Genomic DNA, 17,658 nt, shown 5'->3' on the forward strand with positions numbered 1-17,658 from the left:
TGCCTTGTCAACCTTACAAGCTCAGGAAAGTACAGAAGCTGAAGCTAAAGGAGTCTGGACTTCTCTGGTGAAAGTAAATTGAGAATAAAAAGTCAGTAAGAAGGATAGCAAAAGACCATCCCAAACAGGATCAAAAAAAGAGAGAAAGCTCTGGAAGTTTGTATGAAGAAAGAGGAAAGTTGGCACCATTTGAACTAATAAAGGCAGTGAACAAAGACAAAGGGAGATAAATATGTCAACCAGAGTTCAGCCACACTAAGCTTGCTTTGATTTCCTGAACTCTCACCTCCATTTCCTGATTCCTGCCAAGTTCACTCTGATCTCTGGGCATTCCACCTACCGTTCTTTTCTGCCTGGAATACTCTTTTGACTAGCTAATTCCTACAGAGCTATACGGTCTCAGTTAGGTTTTGAACCTCTGTTTAAGACTGGTTGCTGTGAGAAAAGGCAATGGTATTAGCAGAACTTAGGGGAGGAAGGCCAGGCAGCAACAACTACAATCTCAGAATTCTACTTACCCTCTCTGATACCTGTCCTCTGTTTCCAGGGAACATCCTGAAGAAGCTGTTCCAGTATCCCGTCTGCTTCTTTTAAATCAAGAAAGCCAGGATACAAACGCAGCCTTGATGCAGAAAGAACCCAGGAAAGATGGGTTAGACTTTAACCATTAGAAGAACAAATTGATTTAGATGTTTCCTTTAATCTGGATGAAATCATTTTACCACATCTCCCATGGCAAGCAGAGCCTATTATCACCCAGGTCATGATGTGCCTGATGTAAATTAAATTCCTTTCATGTTAAGACATATGAAAGAGGAAATGGAGGATAAAGGGATACAATGAAGCTTGTATTTATTTATGTATTTATTTTTGTGCTAATCAGATAGATTATGGTTCAAATACTGCTCCAGCATGGATTAGCTTTGGGAACTTGGGCAAGCTGCTTAACCTCTCTGAAACTAGATTTCCTCATCTGTAACATGAAGATGATATCCATCACATATGGACACTGTGAAGGGTAAATAAAATAACTAATAGAAGGCCTAGCTCTGTGTTATCTTAACCATTCGTAGTCTTCTGAGACTATGTCAATTCTAGTGAAAGCTAGAGAACATTATCTGACTGTATCAAAATAAAGATATCCAAATGAGGGTTCTTTCTGTCACTGCAAATATGGTTATTTCAACAATGCCAGCCAGCTCAAAATATTTTTGGATTTCCTTCTTAAGAAATGTTCTGAAAGTCCATGGAACAGTCTCTTGACTGTTTGGTGGTAGCAAACTGAAAGTGCATTTGATTTTTGAAAGAGCCAAAGTTCACCTGCAAAGCCATACCTTGTTAAAAATGAGATGTGATCAAAATAATGCAACTAATTTTCTTGTGTGACTGATAAACTCACTTAAAAGAGAGAGATTCCAAAAAGGGTTATGAACAATGGAAATGCCATTGGAATAATTAGAGCTTTCCAGGTCCAGAGGATGCTCTTTAAGGGCAATTCATTCAGATGTGTAAGTTCTAATATATTTGCTTTAAGAATATCATTTTTTTATAGTGACAATTGGTATACTCATGCATTAAGGTGATGCTTTCTAAAACACTGGATAATGCTTAACATACTAAATAGTATATGCTTTAATATTTTTGAAATACACCTATAGTCTACAAGTCAAGGCTAGACCCAACTCTAATATTAATTAATTTACTATGTGTCCCTGGGAAAAATTACTCAATCTCCTTAGGTCTCACTTCCTCATCTGATAAACTGGGGAAACAATAGTTACTATATCTGTCAGAGAGGCTGTGAAAATTTTTTGAAGCCAGAAGAGCTATATAAACAGGAGATATCCAATTCCTGTGCTCCCCATCACACCAAACATTATTTAAGGGACAGATGTTACCTATTTCAAGTAAGGGGATTAGCATATTTTAAGAGACTGTAATTGAGTGATAATTGTAGTCACTTCTAGCGAGGATTCACTTACCTTGATACACCTGTGGGTGACAGGCTGATTTCATACACACCCTCCCTGCTAAAGAAACAAAGGAAATAGACTTGTTGGTGTGAGGCAAAACAATACACTACACCCAGTAAAAGAGCTATCCTTTTGGATTCCTAAAGTATTGGCTCACGAAAATCATTTAAAAGCACTAGGAGGGAGACATAATCCCTGCCTTCCACTACCATCAAGGTAAGGGGCAAGACAACCATACATCACTAACGGCACTGGGAAAAGAACTGACAGGTTCAGGTCATGAAGATGAAGAGTGGGATAAAATGAATTCTGATTCTACCCTTTTATATTTCATCTATAATTAAGGCTGATATGTCCAGGAATCTATCATTACTCCTTTGGACACCCTTTGGAATTAGGGATGCATTTAACAGGTAGGAAGTATTTCTCAGGGCTCTGAGCTTCTCTGGCTTTTAAACACATGTCTAATGAGGTTCTTCCTCTGACTAAAATCCTTCAGTGCCTTCCCATCAACTTTTTAGCATTGCATTCAACATCTTCATGACCTAGCTCCATCTCTGGATAGCTGTCACCAACTCATTATCCTCAAGCAACAATTAACTGCTAGGAACTTCCTGAACATATCCCCACATTTCTAACCCCATGCTTTTCCATATGCTGGAATGCCTCTCTGCCACCAAGCAACCTCACTCATTTCCAGTCTTGGTCCAAGGGAAAATTCTAATTTGCTTTTCAAAATGCAGCTCAGCATCTCTTTCTCTAAAACTTTCCCAAACTTCAATTCACCTCATCCTCCATGCCACCATTAAATCTTACATGTAAGTCTACGTTTTCACTATGAACAGGATTATCACTTATCTCTATCACTTATCTGTTTGCATGTCTTTATCAGTTATTAGACTATGGGCTCTTCAGGGGCAAGGATAAAGTTATTATCCTGTTTCCCGGTACCTAGCACATAGTAGATGCACAATAAAAAGCTTTCTGAATTTGATTAAAAATAAGACAGTATAAAACTTGCAGATGTGCAGTGAGGCAGAGAAGAGTGGTATAGACTGGATAGGTGTATCTATCAAGACAACAGTGTCAAATCCTTCTCAGAGACAGAATTACATGAAGGGTCAGTTTTCATGTCACCTCTGCCATGTGAGTTAGTGGTTTATGATCTCTCAGCTAAGCTCACAGATAGATCTGTGAGCCCCTTTGAGCCAAAATGTAGGCATAGTTATTGTCATTTATATACACATGATATTTATGAATTAGTTGCCTGTAAAGTTCCCCAGAGTAATTCAGCATGATGTATCTTGGGCCACATTTGGAAACTGGCTTACTTCAAATATGGGGGGCATTTCCGGCCATTAAAAAAAATCTAGCATAGTTAACTTTAGATGACAAGAATTAAATTCTATGGCTAAGCAGGAATGGGTTCTGTCAATTTTCTCTGATTTGCAAACTCACAACTGTCCATTTTTTCCAGCCTGAATATTCCATCTATACCTTCTAATGGGTTTCATGGTGGTGTTTATTCTCTTTATCATCAATGAAGTCAATATTACACTGGTATTGGTAAAACAATCAAAGACTGTTAGAGTCAGACTGGGCCTTAAGTGTTTACGTAGTCTAAAAACCTTAATTTACAGACAAGGGAAGTGAAGCCCAGAGAGAACAGAATAACTTATCTAAGGACTAGTTACATAGCTAACTAGTGGCAGCAGGGCCAAAACTAGATGCTCTCTTTGAAAAGATGTTGATACTTGTGTTAGTTTCAAATTTTTCTAAGATATAAAGCCAACCTACAAACAGTTAAAAATCATAACAGATTGCTCTTGGACAATAATATACACTTATTAACAAATGATAATTTGTTAAAATAAAAGAATGGTTTTCACTGACAATTTATCTACATCAGATAGAAATGGAGAAGCAGGAAAAGAAGAGTCAAAGTATCCCTCATCTGTATTAAGAACATTTTAGACACGGATCAATATAAGAGAAATGTTTACTAACATTTAAATTGCTATGGAACAATTATGTGGTTTTAATAAATGGACTGGAAGGTCATCCAGATTTCTAACAGCTTTATAAGCATTGCTAGTAAAATGTGCTTAGAGGCTTCTCAAAGACTCAGGAAAAATTCCCCTCTTTCTCTAGGACATGTTTTAGCTTACTGTCTGCAGAAATAAGTGAAATAGGATCAGGAAAACTACACCAGAGAGATTTTGTTACATTTTCCAAATGATTATCAAATTTAGAAAGATTTTTCAGAGACAAATTTAAATATATCTGAGACAGGAATATCCCAGCCAAAAGTTCAGACACTTATTGGGCCATATCTCTTCCAGATGGAAAAATCAGGGTCAGGGAAAGATCCCGGGCTCTCCATTTCACTATGGACAACTGTTAGGGGAAAATAGCAGATTACTTACTCGATCACTCGTGGCTCTGGGGCTCTGCGTGTTACCTGCAAGGGAACAAGCAGATCTTATTTCTGAATGATACCTAATCCCCAGGGAGACTTGCAGCATAGGATTACTGTATTCTCCCATTTTTGGTCAAAATAAATCAGGTTTAAAACTATCTCCTTTTATCAAGCTTTTACTACTCCTTCAGAGACCCTTGTTTCTACTCCTCTTTTAACTAATCACAAGTGGGGACTACACATTTGTTAGTGGGCAGTGAAAGAAGATAAAATTAGAATTAAGCAATATTCCTAGTAGACAGCAGCTCCAGAAAAACCTTCTTTACAGAAATTTTTTGAGAAGAAGAAAAAGCAGAAGCAGCAGCAGAAGCAGCGGCAGCAGCACTATAAAATAAGGAGGGAAGAATTACCAAACCCACAGAAATAAAAAGGATTATAAGAGGATACTATGAACAACTTTATGCCAACAAATTAGATAACCTAGATGAAATGGGCAAATTCCTAGAAATACACAAACTACCCACACTGACTCAAGAATGAATAGAAGATCTCAACAGAACAATAACAAATAATGAGATTGAATTAGTAGTCAAACACTTCTTGACACACAAAACCTAGGACAGGATGGCTTAATTGGTGAATTTTACCAAATATTCAAAGAAGTAACAAAAAGCCTGCTCAAACTCTTACAAAAAATTGAAGAGGCGAGAACACTACCTAACTCATTCTATGAGGTCAGCATCACCTGAATACCAAAGCCAAATAAAGAGCACAAGAAAAGAAAATTAGAGAGTAACACCCCTTATGAATATGAATGCAAAAATACTCAGCAAAATACTTGTAAACTGGATCCAACAGCATATTAAAAGAATTATACACCAGAATCAAGTGGAATTTATCCCAGGTATTCAAGGGTGGTTCAGCTTAAGAAAATCAATCAATGCAATATACCACATTAATGGAACAAAGGAAAAAACCACATGAGCATCTCAATTAATGCAGAAAAGCCACCTGAAAAAATATAGCACCCTTCTAGATAAAAATGTTCAAAAAACTAGGAATAGAAGGAAACAACCTTAACATGATAAAGGGCATTTATGAAAAACCCACAGCTAACATCATATTTAATGGTGAAAGACTGAAAGCTTTCCCTCTAAGATCTGGAACAAGACAAGGATGCCCACTATCACTACTCTTATTCAACACTGTGCTGGAAGATTCAGCCAGAACAGTTAGGTAAGAAAAAGAAATAAAAGGCATCCAAATTAGAAAGGAAGAAGTAAAACTTTCCCTATTTGCAAATGACATGCTCCTATATATAGGAAATTCTGAGAAGTCCACAACAAAGCTACTAGAGCTAACAAATTTAGCAAAGTGGCAGGGTACAAGATCAACATGCAAAAATCAGTGGTGCTTCTATACACTAGCAATGAATAATCTAAAGAGGAAATTAAGAAAACAATTCAATTTACAATAGCAACTAAAAGAATCAAATATCTAGGAATAAATTTAACCAAGGGTGTAGATGACTTGTACATGGAAAACCACAAAACACCGCTGAAAGAAATTAAAGGAGACCTAAATAAATGGAAAGACATTCTGTGTTCACAGACTGGGAGACTAAATATTGTTAAGATGCCAATTCTACCCATAGTAAGTTACAGATTCAATGAAATCCCAATAAAAATTCTAACAGCTTTCTTTGCAGAAATGGAAAAGTCATCATCAAATTCATATGGAAGGGTAAGGGGCCCCGAATAGCCAAAAACATCTTGAAGAAGAACAAGGTTGAAGGACTCACACTTCCGAATTTTAAAAACTTATTGCAAAGCTACAGTAATCAAAACAGTGTGGTACTGGCACAGACATATAGACCAATGGAACAGAATTGAGAGTTCAGAAATAAACTTTCACATCTACAGCCAATTGATTTTGACAAGGGGGCCAAGTCTACTCAGCAGGGAAAAAACAGTCCCTTCAACAACTGGTGCTGGGAAAACTAGATGACCATATGCAAAAGAATGAAGGTGGACCCCTACCTCACACTATATACAAAAATTAATTCAAATGGATCAAAGATGTGATTATAAGAACCAAAACTATAAAACTCCTAGAAGGACACACAGGGAAACATCTTTAGGACCTTATTTAGGCACAACAAAAGAAAAAATAGATAAATGGGAATTCACCAAAATAAAAAACTTTTGAACATCAAAGGACTTTATTAAGAAAGTAATCATAGGGCAGATAATAAAAAATATATTTACAGCCTCCCCCTCCCCAGCCCCGAGGATCTGGGGAAAGGTGCAGATGTCTTGGACATCCTCACCTGGCCTGGTGTTGATGTTGTCACAAACACTGGGACTGGCGGTTTGATGTGCTGAGCCCTCGAGCATGGGACTTGCCCTTATGAAGCTCATTACCACAAAGGAGAGTCTAAACTTGTATGTAATGGTGCCTAAGAGTCTCCCCCTGAGTACCTCTTTGTTGCTCAGATGTGGCCCTCTCTCTCTCTAACTGAGCCATCTCGACAGGTGAACTCGCTGCCCTCCCCGCTACGTGGGACTCGACTCCCAGGGGTGTAAATCTCCCTGGCAACGCAGAGTATGACTCCCGGGGATGAATGTGGACCCGGCATCGTGGGACTGAGAGTATCTTCTTGACCAAAAGGGGGATGCAAAATGAGATGAAATAGTTTCAGTGGCTGAGAGATTCCAAATGGAGTCGAGAGGTCACTCTGGTGGACATTCTTATGCACTATATAGATAACACCTCTTAGGCTTTAATGTATTGGAATAGCTAGAAGTAAATACCTGAAACTACCAAACTCCAACCCAGCAGTCTGGACTCCTGAAGACAATTATATAATAATGTAGATTACAAGGGGTGACAGTGGGATTGTGAAGACCTTGTGGATCACACCCCCTTTAACTAGTGTATGGATGAGTGGAGGAATGGGGATAAAAACTAAAGGACAAATGGGGTGGGATGGGGGGATGATTTGGGTGTTCTTTTTTCACTTTTATTTTTTATTCTTGTTCTGGTTCTTTCTGATGTAAGGAAAATGTTCAGAGATAGATTGTGGTGATGAACGCATAACTATGTTATCATACTGTGGACAGTGGATTGTATATCATGGATGATTGTATGGTGTGTGAATGTATTTCAATAAAACTGAATTTAAAAAAAAAAAGAAAAAAAAGAACGTAACCATACAAACTACAAAGTGGAAGAAAATATTTGGAAATCAAATATTTTATAAGGGTTTAATATCCAGAATTTATAAAGAACTCCTACAACTTGCAACAAAAAGACAAACATCCCTATTTAAAAATGGGCAAAAGATTTGAATAGAAATTTCTCCAAAGAAGATATCCAAATGGCCAATAAGCACATGAAAAGATGCTCAACATCATTAGCCATTAGGGAAACGCAAATCAAAGCTACAATGAGATACCATTTCATGACCACTAGAATGGCTACTATTAAAAAAAACAGAACACTACAAGTGTTGGTAAAAACCCTCATACATTGTTGGTGGGAAGATAACATGGTGTAGCCACTGTGGAAAACAGTTTGACTGTTCCTCAGAAAGTTAATATAGAGTTACCCAATGACCTGGAATCCTACTTCTAGATATATACCCAAAAGAACTGAAAGCAGGGACTCAAACAGGTATTTGCAGGCCAATGTTCACAGCAGCATTACTCACAATTGCCAAAGGGCAGAAGCAACCCAAGTGTCCATCAACAGATGAATGGATAAATAAAATGTGGTATATCCATACAATGGAAGATAATTCTACCATAGAAAGGAATAAAGTTCTGATACATGCTACAAAACGAATGAACTTTGAAGACATTTTGTTGAGTGAAATAAGCCAGACACAAAAGGACAAATATTGTATGATCTCACTTATATGAAATAATTAGAATATGCAAATTCATAGTCAGAAACTAGAATACAGGTTACTAGGAAATAGGCAGGGTGGGGAACGGGGAGTTAATGCTTAAAAGGTATGGAGAGGGGCGGGGCAAGATGGCAGACTGGTGAGCTGTATGTTTTAGTTACTCCTCCAGGAAAGTAGGTAGAAAGCCAGGAACTGCGTGGACTGGACACCACAGAGCAATCTGACTTTGGGCATACTTCATACAACACTCATGAAAACGTGGAACTGCTGAGATCAGCGAAATCTGTAAGTTTCTGCGGCCAGGGGAACTGCGCCTCTCCCTGCCAGGCTCAGTCCCGGGGGAGGAGGGGCTGTCAGCTCCGGGAAGGAGAAGGGAGAACTGCAGTGGCAGCCCTTATCGGAAACTCATTCTACTGATCCAAACTCCAACCATAGATAGACTGAGACCAGACACCAGAGAATCTGAGAGCAGCCAGCCCAGCAGAGAGGAGACAGGCATAGGAAAAAAAACAACACGAAAAACTCCAAAATAAAAGCGGAGGATTTTTGGAGTTCTGGTGAAAATAGAAAGGGGAAGGGCCCTGAGGCGCATATGCAAATCCCGAAGAAAAGCTGATCTCTCTGCCCTGTGGACCTTTCCTTAATGGCCCTCGTTGCTTTGCCTCTTAGCATTTCAATAACCCATTAGATCTCTGAGGAGGGCCCGTTTTTTTTTTTTTGTTTTTTTGTTTTTTTAATCCTTTTTTCTTTTTCTAAAACAATTACTCTAAGAAGCCCAATACAGAAAACTTCAAAGACTTGCTATTTGGGCAGGTCAAGTCAAGAGCAGAACTAGGAGAGCTCTGAGACAAAACGCAATAATCCAGTGGCTGAGAAAATTCACTAAACACCACAACTTCCCAAGAAAAGGGGGGTGTCCGCTCACAGCCATCATCCTGGTGGACAGGAAACACTCCTGCCCATCGCCAGCCCCATAGCCCAGAACTGCCCCAGACAACCCAGTGTGACGGAAGTGCTTCAAATAACAGGCACACACCACAAAACTGAGCGTGGACATTAGCCTTCCCGGCAACCTCAGCTGACTGTCCCAGAGTTGGGAAGGTAGAGCAGTGTGAATTAACAAAGCCCCATTCAGCCATCATTTCAGCAGACTGGGAGCCTCCCTACACAGCCCAGCAGCCCAGAACTGCCCTGGGGGGACGGCACTCACCTGTGACATAGCACAGTCATCCCTCAACAGAGGACCCGGGGTGCACGGCCTGGAAGAGGGGCCCACTTGCAAGTCTCAGGAGCCATATGCCAATACCAAGGACTTGTGGGTCAGTGGCAGAGACAAACTGTGGCGGGACTGAACTGAAGGATTAGACTATTGCAGCAGCTTTAAAACTCTAGGATCACCAGCGAGATTTGATTGTTAGAGCCACCCCCCCTCCCTGACTGCCCAGAAACACGCCCCATATACAGGGCAGGCAACACCAACTACACACGCAAGCTTGGTACACCTATTGGACCCCACAAGACTCACTCCCCCACTCACCAAAAAGGCTAAGCAGGGGAGAACTGGCTTGTGGAGAACAGGTGGCTCGTGGACACCACCTGCTGGTTAGTTAGAGAAAGTGTACTCCACGAAGCTGTAGATCTGATAAATTAGAGATAAGGACTTCAATTGGTCTACAAATCCTAAAAGAACCCTATCAAGTTCAGCAAATGCCACGAGGCCAAAAACAACAGAAAATTATAAAGCATATGAAAAAACCAGACGATATGGATAACCCAAGCCCAAGCACCCAAATCAAAAGATCAGAAGAGACACAGCACCTAGAGCAGCTACTCAAAGAACTAAAGATGAACAATGAGACCATAGTACGGGATATAAAGGAAATCAAGAAGACCCTAGAAGAGCATAAAGAAGACATTGCAAGACTAAATAAAAAAAGGGATGATCTTATGGAAATTAAAGAAACTGTTGACCAAATTAAAAAGATTCTGGACACTCATAGTACAAGACTAGAGGAAGTTGAACAACGAATCAGTGACCTCAAAGATAACAGAATGGAAAATGAAAGCATAAAAGAAAGAATGGGGAAAAAAATTGAAAAAATCGAAATGGACCTCAGGGATATGATAGATAATATGAAATGTCCAAATATAAGACTCATTGGTGTCCCAGAAGGGGAAGAAAAGGGTAAAGGTCTAGGAAGAGTATTCAAAGAAATTGTTGGGGAAAACTTTCCAAATCTTCTAAACAACATAAATACACAAATCATAAATGCTCAGCGAACCCCAAATAGAATAAATCCAAATAAACCCACTCCGAGACATATACTGATCACACTGTCAAACACGGAAGAGAAGGAGCAAGTTCTGAAAGCAGCAAGAGAAAAGCAATTCACCACATACAAAGGAAACAGCATAAGACTAAGTACTGACTACTCAGCAGCCACCATGGAGGTGAGAAGGCAGTGGCACGATATATTTAAAATTCTGAGTGAGAAAAATTTCCAGCCAAGAATACTTTATCCAGCAAAGCTCTCCTTCAAATTTGAGGGAGAGCTTAAATTTTTCACAGACAAACAAATGCTGAGAGAATTTGCTAACAAGAGACCTGCCCTACTGGAGATACTAAAGGGAGCCCTACAGACAGAGAAACAAAGAAAGGACAGAGAGACTTGGAGAAAGGTTCAATACTAAAGAGATTCGGTATGGGTACAATAAAGGATATTAATAGACAGAGGGGAAAAATATGACAAACATAAACCAAAGGATAAGATGGCTGATTCAAGAAATGCCTTCACGGTTATAACGTTGAATGTAAATGGATTAAACTCCCCAATTAAAAGATATAGATTCGCAGAATGGATCAAAAAAAATGAACCATCAATATGTTGCATACAAGAGACTCATCTTAGACACAGGGACACAAAGAAACTGAAAGTGAAAGGATGGAAAAAAATATTTCATGCAAGCTACAGCCAAAAGAAAGCAGGTGTAGCAATATTAATCTCAGATAAAATAGACTTCAAATGCAGGGATGTTTTGAGAGACAATGAAGGCCACTACGTACTAATAAAAGGGGCAATTCAGCAAGAAGAAATAACAATCGTAAATGTCTATGCACCCAACCAAGGTGCCACAAAATACATGAGAGAAACACTGGCAAAACTAAAGGAAGCAATGGATGTTTCCACAATAATTGTGGGAGACTTCAACACATCACTCTCTTCTACAGATAGATCAACCAGACAGAAGACCAATAAGGAAATTGAAAACCTAAACAATCTGATAAATGAATTAGATTTAACAGACATATACAGGACATTACATCCCAAATCACCAGGATACACATACTTCTCTAGTGCTCACTGGAACTTTCTCCAGAATAGATCATATGCTGGGACATAAAACAAGCCTCAATAAATTTAAAAAGATTGAAATTATTCAAAGCACATTCTCTGACCACAATGGAATACAATTAGAAGTCAATAACCATCAGAGACTTAGAAAATTCACAAATACCTGGAGGTTAAACAACACACTCCTAAACAATCAGTGGGTTAAAGAAGAAATAGCAAGAGAAATTGCTAAATATATAGAGACTGAATGAAAATGAGAACACAACATACCAAAACCTATGGGATGCAGCAAAAGCAGTGCTAAGGGGGAAATTTATAGCACTAAACGCATATATTAAAAAGGAAGAAAGAGCCAAAATCAAAGAACTAATGGATCAACTGAAGAAGCTAGAAAATGAACAGCAAACCAATCCTAAACCAAGTACAAGAAAAGAAATAACAAGGATTAAAGCAGAAATAAATGACATAGAGAACAAAAAAACAATAGAGAGGATAAATATCACCAAAAGTTGGTTCTTTGAGAAGATCAACAAGATTGACAAGCCCCTAGCTAGACTGACAAACTCAAAAAGAGAGAAGACCCATATAAACAAAATAATGAATGAAAAAGGTGACATAACTGCAGATCCTGAAGAAATTAAAAAAATTATAAGAGGATACTATGAACAACTGTATGGCAACAAACTGGATAACGTAGAGGAAATGGACAATTTCCTGGAAACATATGAACAACCTAGACTGACCAGAGAAGAAATAGAAGACCTCAATCAACCCATCACAAGCAAAGAGATCCAATCAGTCATCAAAAATCTTCCCACAAATAAATGCCCAGGGCCAGATGGCTTCACAGGGGAATTCTACCAAACTTTCCAGAAAGAACTGACACCAATCTTACTCAAACTCTTTCAAAACATTGAAGAAAATGGAACACTACCTAACTCATTTTATGAAGCTAACATCAATCTAATACCAAAACCAGGCAAAGATGCTACAAAAAAGGAAAACTACCGGCCAATCTCCCTAATGAATATAGATGCAAAAATCCTCAACAAAATACTTGCAAATCGAATCCAAAGACACATTAAAAAAATCATACACCATGACCAAGTGGGGTTCATTCCAGGCATGCAAGGATGGTTCAACATAAGAAAATCAATCAACGTATTACAACACATTAACAAGTCAAAAGGGAAAAATCAATTGATCATCTCAATAGATGCTGAAAAAGCATTTGACAAAATCCAACATCCCTTTTAGATAAAAACACTTCAAAAGGTAGGAATTGAAGGAAACTTCCTCAACATGATAAAGAGCATATATGAAAAACCCACAGCCAGCATAGTACTCAATGGTGAGAGACTGAAAGCCTTCCCTCTAAGATCAGGAACAAGACAAGGATGCCCGCTGTCACCACTGTTATTCAACATTGTGCTGGAAGTGCTAGCCAGGGCAATCTGGCAAGACAAAGAAATAAAAGGCATCCAAATTGGAAAAGAAGAAGTAAAACTGTCATTGTTTGCAGATGATATGATCTTATATCTAGAAAACCCTGAGAAATCGACGATACAGCTACTAGAGCTAATAAACAAATTTAGCAAAGTAGCGGGATACAAGGTTAATGCACATAAGCCAGTAATGTTTCTATATGCTAGAAATGAACAAACTGAAGAGACACTCAAGAAAAAGATACCATTTTCAATAGCAACTAAAAAAATCAAGTACCTAGGAATAAACTTAACCAAAGATGTAAAAGACCTATACAAAGAAAACTACATAACTCTACTAAAAGAAATAGAAGGGGACCTTAAAAGATGGAAAAATATTCCATGTTCATGGATAGGAAGGTTAAATGTCATTAAGATGTCAATTCTACCCAAACTCATCTACAGATTCAATGCAATCCCAATCAAAATTCCAACAACCTACTTTGCAGACTTGGAAAAGCTAGTTATCAAATTTATTTGGAAAGGGAAGATGCCTCGAATTGCTAAAGACACCCTAAAAAAGAAAAACGAAGTGGGAGGACTTACACTCCCTGACTTTGAAGCTTATTATAAAGCCACAGTTGCCAAAACAGCATGGTACTGGCACAATGATAGACATATAGATCAATGGAATCGAATTGAGAATTCGGAGATAGACCCTCAGATCTATGGCCGACTGATCTTTGATAAGGCCCCCAAAGTCACTGAACTGAGTCATAATGGTCTTTTCAACAAATGGGGCTGGGAGAGTTGGATATCCATATCCAAAAGAATGAAAGAGGACCCCTACCTCACCCCCTACACAAAAATTAACTCAAAATGGACCAAAGATCTCAATATAGAAGAAAGTACCATAAAACTCCTAGAAGATAATGTAGAAAAACATCTTCAAGACCTTGTATTAGGTGGCCACTTCCTAGACTTTACACCCAAAGCACAAGCAACAAAAGAGAAAACAGATAAATGGGAACTCCTCAAGCTTAGAAGTTTCTGCACCTCAAAAGAATTTCTCAAAAAGGTAAAGAGGCAGCCAACTCAATGGGAAAAAATTTTTGGAAACCATGTATCTGACAAAAGACTGATATCTTGCATATATAAAGAAATCCTACAACTCAATGACAATAGTACAGTCAGCCCAATTATAAAATGGGCAAAAGATATGAAAAGACAGTTCTCTGAAGAGGAAATACAAATGGCCAAGAAACACATGAAAAAATGTTCAGCTTCACTAGCTATTAGAGAGATGCAAATTAAGACCACAATGAGATACCATCTAACACCGGTTAGAATGGCTGCCATTAAACAAACAGGAAACTACAAATGCTGGAGGGGATGTGGAGAAATTGGAACTCTTATTCACTGTTGGTGGGACTGTATAATGGTTCAGCCACTCTGGAAGTCAGTCTGGCAGTTCCTTAGAAAACTAGATATAGAGTTACCATTCGATCCAGCGATTGCACTTCTCGGTATATACCCGGAAGATCGGAAAGCAGTGACACGAACAGATATCTGCACGCCAATGTTCATAGCAGCATTATTCACAATTGCCAAGAGATGGAAACAACCCAAATGTCCTTCAACAGATGAGTGGATAAATGAAATGTGGTATATACACACGATGGAATACTACGCGGCAGTAAGAAGGAACGATCTCGTGAAACATATGACAACATGGATGAACCTTGAAGACATAATGCTAAGCGAAATAAGCCAGGCACAAAAAGAGAAATATTATATGCTACCACTAATGTGAACTTTGAAAAATATAAAACAAATGGCTTATAATGTAGAATGTAGGGGAACTAGCAATAGAGAGCAATTAAGGAAGGGGGAACAATAATCCAAGAAGAACAGATAAGCTATTTAACGTTCTGGGGATGCCCAGGAATGACTATGGTCTGTTAATTTCTGATGGATATAGTAGGAGCAAGTTCACAGAAATGTTGCTATATTAGGTAACTTTCTTGGGGTAAAGTAGGAACATGTTGGAAGTTAAGCAGTTATCTTAGGTTAGTTGTCTTTTTCTTACTCCCTTGTTATGGTCTCTTTGAAATGTTCTTTTATTGTATGTTTGTTTTCTTTTTAACTTTTTTTTCATACAGTTGATTTAAAAAAGAAGGGATAGTTAAAAAAAAAAAAAAAAAAAAAACAAGGAAAAAAAGAAGATGCAGTGCCCCCTTGAGGAGCCTGTGGAGAATGCAGGGGTATTCGCCTACCCCACCTCCATGGTTGCTAACATGACCACAGACATAGGGGACTGGTGATTTGATGGGTTGAGCCCTCTACCACAGGTTTTACCCTTGGGAAGACGGTTGCTGCAAAGGAGAGGCTAGGCCTCCCTATGGTTTTGCCTAAGAGCCTCCTCCCGAATGCCTCTTTGTTGCTCAGATGTGGCCCTGTCTCTCTAGCTAAGCCAACTTGAAAGGTGAAATCACTGCCCTCCCCCCTACATGGGATCAGACACCCAGGGGAGTGAATCTCCCTGGCAACGTGGAATATGACTCCCGGGGAGGAATGTAGACCTGGCATCGTGGGACGGAGAACATCTTCTTGACCAAAAGGGGGATGTGAAAGGAAATGAAATAAGCTTCAGTGGCAGAGAGATTCCAAAAGGAGCCGAGAGGTCACTCTGGTGGGCACTCTTACGCACACTTTAGACAACCCTTTTTAGGTTCTAAAGAATTGGGGTAGCTGGTAGTGGATACCTGAAACTATCAAACTACAACCCAGAACCCATGAATCTCGAAGACAGTTGTATAAAAATGTAGCTTATGAGGGGTGACAAGGGGATTGGGAAAGCCATAAGGACCACACTCCACTTTGTCTAGTTTATGGATGGATGAGTAGAAAAATAGGGGAAGGAAACAAACAGACAAAGGTACCCAGTGTTCTTTTTTACTTCAATTGCTCTTTTTCACTCTAATTATTAATCTTGTTATTCTTGTGTGTGTGCTAATGAAGGTGTCAGGGATTGATTTGGGTGATGAATGTACAACTATGTAATGGTACTGTGAACAATCGAAAGTACGATTTGTTTTGTATGACTGCGTGGTATATGAATATATCTCAATAAAATAAAGATTAAAAAAAAAAAAAAAAAAAGACATAATGCTGAGCAAAATAAGCCAGGCACAAAAAGAGAGATATTGTATGTTACCACTAATGTGAATTCTGTGAAAAATGTACAATGTTTTATACTGTAGAATGTAGGGGACCTAGAGATAACAATTAGTGGAGGGGGAATGATAATCTAATAAGAACAGATAAACTATGGAGGGTAATCTGAATGTTATGGGAATGCTCAGGAATGATTATGGTTTGTAAACTTTCTTGGATATAGTAAGATCATGTTGGAAGCAATAGAGTTATTTTAGGTTTTTTTTTTCTCTTATTCCTTTGTTTTCTTAGGGGTTGTTAATTTTCTTGGGGTATGGTAGGAACATGTTGGAAGCAATGTAGCTATTTTAGATTATTTGTTTTTCTTACTCTTCTGTTTGGACATGGTTTATTAATTTTCTTGGGGTATGGTAGGAACATATTGGAAGCTAAGTAGTTATTTTAGGTTATTTGTTTTCCTTAATCCATTGCTTTGTTTGAAATGTTGTGGGGTTTTTTTGGTTGTTGTTTGCCTGTTTGTTTTCAATTTTTTGATAAACAAAGTTAAAAAATTGAAAAAAAATCAGTAGAAAAATGGGAGTAAAAACTAAATGACAAATAGGGTGGGATGGGGGGATGGTTTGGGTATTCTCTTTTCACTTTTATTTTTTATTCTTATTCTGATTCTTTCTGATGTAAGGAAAATGTTCAGAAATAGATTGTGGTGATGAACGCATAACTATATGATCATACTGTGAACAGTTGATTGTATACCATGGATGACTGTATGGTTTGTGAATATATTTCAATAAAACTGAATTTTAAAAAAAAAAAAAAAAAAAAAAAGGTATGGAGTTTCTGTTTGGGATAATGGAAAAGTTTAATGGATGGTGGTAATGGTGGCACAACAATGTGAATGTAATTAACAGCACTGAATTGTATAATTGAAAGTGAATAAATGGGTATCTATGTCACCAGAATTAAGAAACAAACACCATAGAACTGTACAACACAAAGAGTGAACCACAGACTATAATTAATAGTATAAATATAATAATATTGTTTTAACAATTATAACACAGATACCACACTAATCATGAAATATGTTAATAATGGGGAAAACTGTGTGAGGGGGGTTATATGGTAAGTCTGTACTATCTACATGATTTTTTCCTAAACCTACAATTGCTCTCATAAATATTAAATAAATAAATAAATTAGGAAGGTTGATCATTATTGCGTGATCATTACTACCTCAAAATGCCTGATTTTTAGCTCTTTTTTTCCATGTTATTAAAAACAGTGAATCTTAACTGTTTCTTACATTTTTCCCCAAGGGAAAAAGAATTAAAAAAAACAGGCATTTTGCTGTAGTAACTGAAATTTTAATCCATTTCCAGAGATATTTCTTGCACTAGCACTG

General features: G+C 38.1%; 1 protein-coding gene across 4 annotated transcripts in view; it reads right to left on the reverse strand.

The window, feature by feature from the left end:
- ALKBH3 (alkB homolog 3, alpha-ketoglutarate dependent dioxygenase) overlaps positions 1-17,658 on the reverse strand; it is a 101,459-nt gene that overhangs the window by 80,809 nt on the left and 2,992 nt on the right. For all 4 annotated transcript variants that reach the window (XM_037839451.1, XM_037839454.1, XM_037839453.1 and 1 more), the window contains exons 4-6: positions 4,400-4,434; positions 1,983-2,030; positions 519-622 (exon numbers count right to left, since the gene is read on the reverse strand). In XM_037839451.1, coding sequence (XP_037695379.1) covers positions 519-622; positions 1,983-2,030; positions 4,400-4,434 — 187 coding nt within the window. The remainder of the gene's footprint in view (positions 1-518; positions 623-1,982; positions 2,031-4,399; positions 4,435-17,658) is intronic.

This window comes from Choloepus didactylus, chromosome 6, assembly GCF_015220235.1.
Source record: "Choloepus didactylus isolate mChoDid1 chromosome 6, mChoDid1.pri, whole genome shotgun sequence".
Lineage (NCBI taxonomy): Eukaryota > Metazoa > Chordata > Mammalia > Pilosa > Megalonychidae > Choloepus > Choloepus didactylus.